Source organism: Musa acuminata, chromosome BXJ3-3, assembly GCF_036884655.1.
Source record: "Musa acuminata AAA Group cultivar baxijiao chromosome BXJ3-3, Cavendish_Baxijiao_AAA, whole genome shotgun sequence".
Lineage (NCBI taxonomy): Eukaryota > Viridiplantae > Streptophyta > Magnoliopsida > Zingiberales > Musaceae > Musa > Musa acuminata.
Genome location: NC_088351.1, coordinates 39286573 through 39297786, shown reverse-complemented (window position 1 = coordinate 39297786; position 11214 = coordinate 39286573). Strand labels below are relative to the sequence as shown.

General features: G+C 41.2%; 2 protein-coding genes across 3 annotated transcripts; one reads left to right on the top strand and one right to left on the bottom strand.

Annotated features, from left to right (window-relative positions):
* Positions 1-3743: 3743 nt before the first annotated feature.
* On the top strand, positions 3744-4778 carry LOC135632591 (F-box protein At1g49360-like). The gene has a single exon (XM_065141204.1). The coding sequence runs from the start codon at positions 3744-3746 to the stop codon at positions 4776-4778; it is 1035 nt and encodes a 344-aa protein (XP_064997276.1).
* A 577-nt stretch (positions 4779-5355) lies between these two features.
* LOC135581368 (uncharacterized) lies at positions 5356-10989 on the bottom strand. 2 transcript variants are annotated; one of them, XM_065143118.1, is made up of 11 exons: positions 10757-10989; positions 9369-9597; positions 9103-9210; positions 8845-9014; positions 7697-7830; positions 7393-7573; positions 6693-7242; positions 6460-6572; positions 6084-6327; positions 5790-5909; positions 5356-5652 (listed from the first exon to the last, which is right to left on the bottom strand). In XM_065143118.1, the coding sequence occupies exons 1-10, from the start codon at positions 10807-10809 to the stop codon at positions 5811-5813; spliced, it is 1881 nt and encodes a 626-aa protein (XP_064999190.1). In that variant the 5' UTR covers positions 10810-10989; the 3' UTR covers positions 5356-5652; positions 5790-5810. The 2 variants fall into 2 exon arrangements, with proteins under 2 accessions (XP_064999190.1, XP_064999189.1); XM_065143117.1 differs by having other exon boundaries at positions 5359-5652; positions 5790-6012; positions 10757-10986.
* Positions 10990-11214: the final 225 nt, after the last annotated feature.

The following is an 11214-nucleotide window of genomic DNA, read 5'->3' as shown; positions in this document are numbered from 1 at the left end:
TTTTGCCAGCTTCTCAGAAGCAGGGGGAGCAAAGTGACGATGTGACAGACGTAACCCAGTGACGACTAAGTCGTGACCGCCGAACATAACCTTGAGATTGTGATAAGAAGAAAACCCACCACCACCGTTCTCATCTTTCCGCTCTCACCCTTTTAAGTAGTACCACATAAAAACTCTCTTTCTACAAGTTTTCAAGGTCGCAGCACAAGTCCTCCCATGGATGCCGCTGCTCAACCCACAGCTTATCTGTATGCGATCCTTCTACCTTCATCTTCCTTTTGGTGTCTCGAAAACAGCCGCAGTACTGTCATGGTTTTATCTACGGCCATGCATCCTGGATTTCGATGGTTCCTTTTTTGTGGCGTTTTCTTTCTTTTGTTCCTCCATACAGCTGATATGTATCTGTATCTACGATAGAGCTTGCTAAGTGACTTGCACCCTGCATGGAAGCTTTAGGTAAACAAGAGCATGCATCTTCCCTTTTCAAGTATTGTCCAACTGTGTGTTTTAGGTTTCCGTAACTATAATTGCTGAAGGGAATCGTCGTTTCGAATCATGCTGTGTGATTGAAAATACTTCCAATTTTTTGTATGGCATGCGAGTGTTATTATGCGCTTATCATTCATTCATGCATCACAAACCAATGGTTAGCTTTCGAAAGCATCTAACAAAGCGATGCAAATTATCCTTAGCACTCTAGGGTGATTTTGTAGGGAAGGGGAGGCCAGCGAAGAACAAGATCCATCAGGAACAGGTACAGTGGGTCAGAGCCTTGAGATGCCTGGAGATGGGTATGCATGGAGAAAGTATGGGCAAAAGTTCATTCTAAAGATAAGAAAGAACAGGTAAACAACTGAACCAACTGCCTTGCTCGATATGTATACGAAAAGAATGTCTGTCTGGTTTTCCATGCTTCATGTTCTTCGCCATAGAAGCTACTTCAAGTGCCGCGAAGAGGGATGCAAGGCGAAGAAGAGGGTCGAATGGCCTCCCTCGGACCCCAGCAACGTCAAGGTCACTTACGACGGAGTGCACCACCACCCATCGCCACAGCTGCTTTCAGCTTCGTATCGAGAGGAGCGAGCAGGAATGGCCAATAGATACAATTTGGTAATCCAAGTGCTTGGTCCTCCTGGTGATTCTTCGTGAAGCGCTTCGGCTGAGCAGATCATATCCTAATAACACACGACATACACATACATAATGCTCGATCGACTAGTTCTGGTTGGCTAGCTTGTTCGAGGAGCTCGTTTATGGTGTTATTCTAGTCTTAACACAGAATATATACATCAGTTGTTTTCCTTTTTATTTCTTTGTCTCCACTCACACGTAAAGCAACGTTTAATGTCCCTCTTTCTTTAGAGTTCCCTCGGAAAAGATTTGGGTTTGAACTGTACTCACCCAACAGTTGCTGGGAGAGTGATATATGATGGACTGATGCATCATAAAATGATATGGCAGGATAAGTCTTCCATCTCTTTCCGTCCAGTTCGCAGACACATATAGGAAGAATCTTGACAATAGGGTTTGATGCTCGAGTAGGATCACTGGGGAACACATGACTGATTCATCAACGACCCAAGTCTCCTGTTCATGAGAGACACAAACCTATAATGAGCTAATAATATACGAGAAAAGGCTGCGTGATATGTAGAAGCCAGCTTGAGATATGATGAGAAATTTCCGCTTTATAGTTTTCCAAACCATGCGAAGTGGAAGATGGAACTTTTTCGTGTGTGTCGAGATATATTTTATGAAATGATGATCATTACCATGTTGAAGAACTAAGACAAAAAGTAAAGAAATGATAATTATGTTACATGTTACCATTTTCTAAAAATATATATTTTTTTATCTTTTAGTGAAAATTGTTTGGGTAAATTTTATGAGAAGATTTAACTACAAAAAGAAAATTCAGAAGTATTTATCTAAATATCTCTTTTTTGAGGGTTAAGTTTTGAGATTAATTTTGCGTTTCCACATCAAAACTTTATACTTGTCTTTGGCCCGGAGAAAATGTTCTCGAAATGAGCACAAGATCTTCGCTATCAGACATTAATACCCTGTTACATCAAAGATTTTTCTTTGGAAGAATAATATATATATATGCAACAAAATAGACCAATATTTTGTCGTGAGTATAACTCGGTTGACTGAGTGTTGAAGACCACGGAGAGTATGCAATGGGCACGTTCTGCACATTCTCTAATATTGTTTGATGGGTTGAGTCCAACTAATGCATGATGAAAGTGTTAGCATAAAATCTATAATTATACTATCTGTAATGCGAAAAAAAATTTATGTCAATATTGAAATCAAATAAATTGGATCTAACAATTTAGAGTGTACCACCTAGATTGATGGATTAGGGGATTAGAGGAGAGGGAGATTGAGAGAAAAACTTTAATCTCTTAATTATTGAGATGCTACTTAGATGTACTCTGATGTACATAGATACATATAGATGATGCTCTTAGCTCTTAAAGGTCCTGTCTATTTATAGAAGAGAACAGAGGGTCTATGATAAGTTATTAAGAGAGTTTCTCCCATCAAGATTATCTCATAAGGAATCTTTCTTTTCTATTGGTCAATAAAATCCAATAATATCTATAATATATTTTATTTAATTAAATAAAACAATATAATCTTAAAGTAGAAGAATCTCCCGTAAATAGGAATAAAAGACATTCATCGACTCTAGATATTTTAGCCTCAAAATAGACTTTGATTTTTGAGTTTAGATCGTCATAAAGATGAAGTAAATCCACATGCATTTAGAAAAATTTGAAGCTTGGAATGATGATACGATGAAACCGAGGAAAGCTGCCATCATCTTCTTCCCCAGCAGAAATCAAAGCACGAAGCATCGGTTCATGGGGACCTACACAGCCATCATCATCGTCATCTCAGGACTTTGCTTCTCCTCGACGTCCCACCTTTCCCAACAACAGTGCTAACATGGCTTTCCCCTAAAAGATTAAGCATATGTTGACCTGAGATTGAAAGAGAGGAGGAAGCTGCTACTTCTCCAGCTACTATTGCAGATTCCGGACCTGCCGTGGTCACGTCGAACAAGACATGATGAGCTGGGCGGCTTTTGGCACCTTCCTGTGTTCTCCTGTGGGAACGATGTGGAGCTATCACGCGTGCATCTCGTCCGATCTCTGTGACTGTGCAAGAGCGATAGGCATGACATGGGAAGTCCACCTATTTCACGGGAGGGTCATATCTCCGATCAACATATATTAAGATTCTAATTAGATTTTGATTAATATCGTCAGTCAATACATTTGTATTAAGAAATTTTAATAGATGAATTTGCTGACAAGAAATTCTCTTAATAAATTTTCGTAAATTCTTTACTCTCATATTATATAATAAATAATCACATTCGAGTCTTAAATAGATAACGAGAAAGGATTTTATAGTTTGCAGATAGATTAGGAAAGAAATAATATATACGCTAAAATCTTTCCATAAATTGTAAGCTTCTCCGCTATATTTTATGCTGTTGGATGTTTTGACCTTCACGTTGGGCGAGCATGACGAGTAGACCGTCACGTACAAAGTCGAAGAAGAAGAAGAGGATCAGCAATAAAAGATCGTAATATTCACTTGTTATCATTGTACTTGTTTCGATCCTTCGCTTGTCATCTTTATCGTGGAGTATTATTCTCTGCAGATCATGGCCCAAAACATCTCCGACTGGCGAGGGCGCCGGACGATTATGGAGCGACCCGAACATGGACGTTCTCGGCGAAATTGTCTCCCGCCTCTCCCACAAGGATTACGTCCGCTGCACCGCCGTCTGCAGGAGTTGGCGGCAGTGTCCGCCGCCGCCACGCCCCGGCGCCCGCTCCATGCGACTCTTCATGTTGCCGGAGAACGGCGAGTGCAGGATCATCGACCCTTCACGCAACGCGGTTATCCACGTAGATTTCCCGGAACTTGCGGGAGTCGATGTCCTCTCCTCCAAAGCTGGTTGGCTTCTGCTGCGGCAGACCGATCTCTCGCTCTTCTTCTTCCGCCCCTCAACGAGGACCTGCATACACCTTCCCCCGACCAACCGCGTCCTGTACCCTCAGAACTGCACCGCCGCTTTCTCCGCCGCACCGACCGCACCGGACTGCGTCGCCGTCATCCTCAACTGCTTGCTCGGTCGCACAGAGGTCTTGACATGGCGCCCCGGCGATGATCGATGGACGGTCCGCATCTTCGCCGAGACATTCGTCTTCACCAGAATCTACGAGCTCTTTGCCTGCGGCCATCTCTTCTATTGCCAAGGGTACGACCTCAGGGTCTGCGTCTTCGACTCGAGGGAAAGCACATTGCGAGAAGCTGAAGTGATCAGAGATTTCACTTACGCGGATTGTGAGACCTACCTGACGGAGTTTGAGGGGGAGCTGCATGTGGTGTTCATCGGGGGTTGCTGCACTAGGGTTTGTGTTCACAGGGTGGATTCCTCGTTGACTCTGAAGGAGGAGGTCAGGAGCTTGGAGGATCGGACTATTTACGTGGGTCGATGGATGGCGGACATGGTGAGATCGACGGAGGGGCAGGTGATGAACAAGGTCTATTTCCCCATAACCTTGACGAGATCAGACAAATACTTGCAGCACTTCTCCATGAAGACGGAGAAATACTATCCCAATCGTCCATTGAACATGCGGAAGAAACTCCGCACCATGTGGGACGATAGGATCGAACATCGGGTTTGGATCGAAGCCGACAAGAGCATGCTGGACTTGGAAGAGTCGATGAGTTCAAGTCGACACTGAATAGAACAATCCTATATGATGATCTCCTTTTTCTTTCTGTGCATCATCTCGATCCTTAAACTTAGAAGCCATCATAGAATCATTCATGCATGTCATACCCTCTTCTTTAGGGTAACTGAAGCAGAAACCTACTCGATTTCATCTTCTTTTTTTAACCTATTATTTGTTATAGACTCAAATTCTTGCAACAAGTAGTTCTTCGAAGCTTTTCTTGAATGCATGCTTTATTTGTGTTTTGTTCTCATCACTGCTCATGTGGGGACGAACTTAGATTTGGATTCTACAATTATCTCTGCTGACCCTCCACATCAGGATCTGATGCTAGAGGTGTTGGTATAGCAGTGGAAAGAAATTTCCTCACACACAGTGCAATGAAGATAAAAGCTCATCAAATGACAAATACTTGTTCTTCTTCGTTGAGAGATCATAGAAATTTAGATCTCTGTCTGTCTATAACAAGATCCAGGATCAAAGTGAGCAAACCTAATATAAAAGGAGAACCCTGTGAGTCATTCCACCATAGCCTCTTTTCTTGTCGTTCGCATGTATATGTTAGAGGTCACAAGTTGCAGGACATTCTTTGCTCTATCTGGATTCAATAAGAGGCATGATTACGACCTCATTACACTTCCCTTCCACAAAGCAAGAAGATGATAATTGAAATGAAAAGAGTACCACGATTTACACTTGAGTAGCTAAGTGATGTCAAAGACCACCATGAAAAAGTTACATGCAGTCTCAGGCACAAAAACCTACATAAAGATCATCACAAGATACAAGTTCTAATTGTTGAGATGGAAAACACCCAAGCAGAAGATGAGCCTTTCCATCTTCAGGAAAGAAAGCGACCTCACAGCCGGATAGCAGTTTGTTCCTGCATTTGAGACAGGCTTTTAAAGATTTGATGGAATAAACTACGATGAAGCAAAATCCTGATGTCAAAGAAAGATGCACGGTGGTGAAATGTACATCAATACATCAACTTCATCTATCATATAATGCCAGTCGTACCATTCTCTTATGGAGGGCTGCTTATGGTTCGAACTGGGATGATCGGTATCGACTCCCACCATTCCCGCAGCCGCCTGTTTCCCTGTTCACTGGACATGTACTTTGCGATCTTCGAATTAGCTATAAAGAAGCACAGCGCTAACCACATGAGTATATACTTGAATGGGACTACCATCAGTAGAACCGCAATTCCAATCATCGCCCACATCACCACATTTGCTTGCTGTTAGACACATCAATCGCCGTAATGCGTGGGAAGCAAATAATGATGGAATCATAGTTTGGAAAGCGTACCTTTGGAGACTTTCCAATTAGTATCGACCATATTCTCAGTATGGCGATATTCGTCGTCTTGACGATCTCATGCAAGTTCTTCAGACTATGCTGAGCCGCAACAATGCTTTCCATGGTTGTTTTGTCTGAGGATGTGCTCACAACAATTTCTTTGTGCCTTTCTCCGATTCTGTTCCTTCTGGCCCATAACATCGTTCCGACTACCAACATCAATACCACAGCAATTGCAAATCCAACCCACTCCCTGTTGGCAGAACGAAAAAACGATTACCGTGTAGGTAGGATAGGGTGAAATGTCATCAGCACCTCAACAACAAGTTTCATGAAGATAAGAACTAATGCAGGTTACTCAGGGCACTGAGAAGCATATCTTTACTTGTATATGACAACCAAAACCAATCCAATCATGAAGAGTGTGATTGTTGGTCTTTCTCTTGATACAACCACTTGTAACCAAGGCACCACATTCTTTATCGAACTCGCCAACTCCTGCAGAATGGTCAACAAAGGAACGTAAAGACCTCTTGAGTTCAAGAAGAAACTTCCAACTGTGAAAATCAGAGTAGGTCATCTAGAATATGCACACACACAGTGTTTGAAGCAGCTTACAACTAGTATAAGAAGACTGTCACTGATTCCTTCCTCTTTCATCTCTTCAACAGTAGCCTTTGCTACACTAACCTCCTTGACTTCTTCTCTCACTTGATCAATAGTTGTCTCCAAAGATTTCAGAGTGTCTGGTTGACTGCTTGTTTCTTCTTCGGACGCGTCTTTCCTATTCGACAAGGAAACACTTTGGGAGAAGTTTAAACCCTTCAGTATGGATGTTGCAGTGCATGGGCTTAAGCCAGTTGCCTGCTTCACGGCATTTGCTAATTCTGCCAATACATAGTCCCCCTTGGGAAGGTCCTCATACAATGAGAATATCAAGAAGTTAGCAGGAGCAGGTGGTGAAATTCTCAGCAATTCTCTTGCCGCATGAAGCCTTAAGACACCGAGAATTGTTCTTGCATGAATCTCCCATACATGCACCGGATGTTCTATATTGAATTTTGATGTAAACTGGTGAAGCAAGATGATTTCCTTTATCAGAGTGAGCCAGTGATCGCGTCTAGTGGAACTAGTCATCTCTGGAAACTCTAGCACCAAAGGCTCTGATCTGAAAAGTTATAGCATAAAAGTATTCTTTTCACAAGATTGTCATGGAAAAAAATTCTCACCCAATATTTCAATCTGACAGAGAGCACATAATAAAGGTCTACTGTCTGATGATGTATACAATCTAGATCACCGTAGAAAAAACACTTACAACTCAGAAGACTCATATGCTATTGCTTTGTCAAACAAGGGAGCCCCCCATGGCCCTGTTGAAGTTTCTTTCAATTGATGACCAGCATCAGCTCTTGACAGATCAATTTTTAAGGCAGTTTCATATGACACTATGCCAGATGCCTCAAAGTAGAGGGCCTGATTGGTAAGGGTAAGTCTACCTATCAAATAGTATTTGAAACTGAATAAATAGGACTGCTCTTTTTTTTTTTTGGCAGTGAAAATTGTATAATACAGGTAGGCCAGCAAACATCAGAACGACATAGAAAGCTACAAAAAATCACCTGGCCAACTCGTTGCCCCTATGTGTCGCACCACTCTGTGTGTTTTTGAAGTGCCCTCTACATGCAAAATGAACTCATTCTCAGATAAATCAACTCCAGTTGGTGTTTCCTGTTTCTGCAAGTACTCAATACACCTGAACAATTAGAAAAAAACTAAGCATTTTAATAGTTCTATGTAGTTTACACCTTAATATGTAATAATAACAACATGGCTATATTATCTGGAAGGTTTCAACATACTCTGATTGAATTAAAAATAAATCATTAAATTGTGAACATGCCAGATCTAGAGGCAAAAAGATGAGCATATTGATATCTCAGTAGTTTTAGCTCAAAAGGGACAATACACATTGCAGGCGCAGGCCACCAAGGCACATGATCTATTATTGGCTATCGTATTAATATAAATGCAGGTCATCCTGCAGGAATATTTTTCCTTAGTGAGTTCTTAGACTAGAGTTATAATTCTGTATTTTCCACCTAAATTTGGTAACTGATTGGTCTAGATCAAGTTCATATCTTTTTTACCTTAAACCACCCAAAAAGTCCCAGATCACATTAATATTACTTTAAATGCAACAATATATCCATTCTAACTCAGAAGACCTTTAAATGAAACCAAAAACTCTTAGCTCAAAGTTAGTTTTTATGCAACAGCAGCAAGAGGAAAGCTAAGCGGGCCCTGCAATTTTCTTTGGGCTATCATATATGCATATGTCGACCTGTACCGATTATATCTGCAACTGTGTGAACATCTGCTGTTGACTAGGCCCAGAATGATAATGATAAGAACTAACATAACCCTGCTATTACTGAAATTAGCTCAAAAGAAGAACGGCAAAATATCTAAAGAAGCTAACTTTCAGACTCGCAACACCTAGCTTGCTATCAGCTGAGCCACAAAGCTAATATCATTTGCTTTAATTAATAAATGTAACATGTCTACTCAAATCCTTTAGCTAATTTCTGTTTGACCATGGATGTATTTCTTCATGAATCTAATCAACAAAGCAGATGAATCCATATTGCGTTGCCTCACATGATGCAATTAAACCCAGTTGGAAACGAGCAAAAAGAAGCGTCCAGAAACTAGGTATTATTTGTAAGAAATAAGAACAATTATTGACTAGATGAGATGAATTACATACTTGTCTATTTCCTTGAGAAATCTATCGTAAGCAGGAAAATGGAGCTGACTGGCAGTAGGTGCTGTAAGAGTTTCAAAAGTGAACCTTGCATTGACAACATCAGCAACCAAAGGAATTAAGCATGCAAACCATACAAATGCATCTTCTCCAACACTCGGCGCTTCATTAACCTGTTGGATAACAAATAAAATTTTGAAGACACTCCAGACCTTAAAAAATAAGTGGCAGACGATACATAACATTAGTTAGGCTGCTTACAAGGAGAGGCATGATATCTGAATAAAATAAGGGGATATCATCGTCAATCTGCCCCACATTTCCCTCAAGAGGTATCCTTTTATCTTCCTTTTCCTTTGCAAGTCTCTCCTAGAATAGGGAAATGGAAAGATATTGAGCCATATGAGGGTTCTTCTATTGTTACTAAGAAACAAAGATCCTGATATCGTGTAGCCTGCTAAACTAGTAAAACACAAGGACCTCTCTGGATGCAGAACAATGGAATTAGCGAGGAATGAGATCCAAACCGAAGAACGTTCTGAACCAGTTGTGCTGGGGTTTTGCCATGCTAGCATCATATCATAAGTAAATCGGCTGATCGATCCATCACTGATCCTCTCCCCGACCCTGGGACAAATATTTTTTATTGCCTTTGAGCAGCAGAACTCTACTAACCTCCTAGAGTAGTTATCTACTGCAGGCTTCAATCCCTGCTCAAACTCTTCAATCAGGGAATCAACTGAAGTGTCCAATGTCCTGAAAGGTTCAAACTCATTGTATTAACCAAAGACGACAACATTCTTGCTTTTAGAAATATGGCCACATTTTGTAAGAACAGACTGAGCCAAAGAGAGACACAAAATTACAACTAAGAACAAGATACTAATTGACAATGCTTTCACAGACACATGGACCAAAATGTTCCATGAAGAATGTTTACTAGCTTTCTTTAGTATTGGAACCAAGAGACAATTGTGTAATTTCTCCCCCCTCCATGACCATTTGCCTTTCAAGCAAGGAGCATAGCACTTGCTATTCTAGACAGATTTAGATTTAAATTTGTGTCCTTCAGATCTTCATCTATGGCTGACCGGAGTAATTTTTTTATTTTACTTGTACAAATTTGTGCTTCAAAATGACTCAAAAGAAAGCATTCGATGATAAAAATGAAGATATGCATTTTGCTCTTAGATAATAGAGTATAATAATAGTTGTGTTTCTCTTGACTAAATGACAGAAAAAGATTCATATAGTCGATCATAAATACTCGATTATCATGACTTGGTTTGGTGGTGGTGTCGTACAATGGATATAAAATTCAAAGTTTGTCACAAAAGATAGCTTAGGATTCAAATTTTTTTGTCCTTGGTGTTCCATGTTTTCAGAAGTTGGCATTTTGATGATAACACCAGAGCAGAAGCCAGCATTTGCTCATGAAATGCCCTGTTAGACCGGACGGTGCACAGATGCGACTATGGTCAAGTCACAGGACCCGTAAACTAACTCATCTACCAGAGCAAAGTTAAATATAAAAAGAAGATGGGAAGAAATCATTGACTCGTCTCAATCTTTAACCTCATTCATTTCCAAGTAAGAATTTTTGTGTGAAATTTCACTCCAGAACAAGAACAAGAACCAAAAAGATAATTCTTAGTGTTCTTCCTCCTCTCCTCACCACTGTGTATAGAAAAATCACATCAACTGCTTCATCATCACCATTCTTTATAATATAATAGAAACATTAACGCCATTCTCACTAACATTAACATCCAAATTGGAGAGTTCGAAAAGAGCAAATCTGGGCAGACATCCATGGGAAAAGTCGTGATTTTTTATCCTAATGCAACCCAACATACCAGAGACAAAGCAGCACGTACTCAATCACTAACACAAGGTTAAAGGAAGAGAGAATTACTCTGCACATCTATTAAGCAGATCATTGGCAATGGTTGACAGGGGCTTCCTCATCTCCACTCCGTCCCTCGACGAAGCACCACGAAGTCGCTTTGGATTTCAGGAACGGGGCAAGGGGCATTTAAGCGCTCCATGTTCGATGACGTGGCGTCATCTCAAGTCGCCACGCAAGAGGTCGTCACACGCGTTGCTCGCTGCGGAATTCCAATCGCCCCGCACGACAGACTCCGGTAACCTAATCAGACGCCAATCAGCTGTTTGGCCCCAACAGGATGTTTGTCTACCTGTCCGACTGTGTTTTCGGACTAAAAATGTGGGGCCCATATAAAACAGGGTGTGCGGTTATGAGGCGATCGAGCAATTGATACGGGGAATGGAACCGCCGGCCGTGTTTCCCGGGCGAGGTCATCTCAACCGTCCACTTGCCCTCAAATGGCCGATCGCAAGAAGGTAGACAAT

What these genes read in the sequence shown, in the direction of transcription:
- LOC135632591 (XM_065141204.1), top strand. Translation starts at nt 3,744, where the DNA reads ATGGACGTTCTCGGCGAAATTGTCTCCCGCCTCTCCCACAAGGATTAC.
- LOC135581368 (XM_065143117.1), bottom strand. Translation starts at nt 10,809, where the DNA reads ATGAGGAAGCCCCTGTCAACCATTGCCAATGATCTGCTTAATAGATGT. An exon ending in CAGATATCATGCCTCTCCTT is followed by an intron (nt 9,015 to 9,102) that starts GTAAGCAGCCTA and finishes GTTATCCAACAG; the next exon opens with GTTAATGAAGCGCCGAGTGT. An exon ending in GCATATGAGTCTTCTGAGTT is followed by an intron (nt 7,243 to 7,392) that starts GTAAGTGTTTTT and finishes ATAACTTTTCAG; the next exon opens with ATCAGAGCCTTTGGTGCTAG.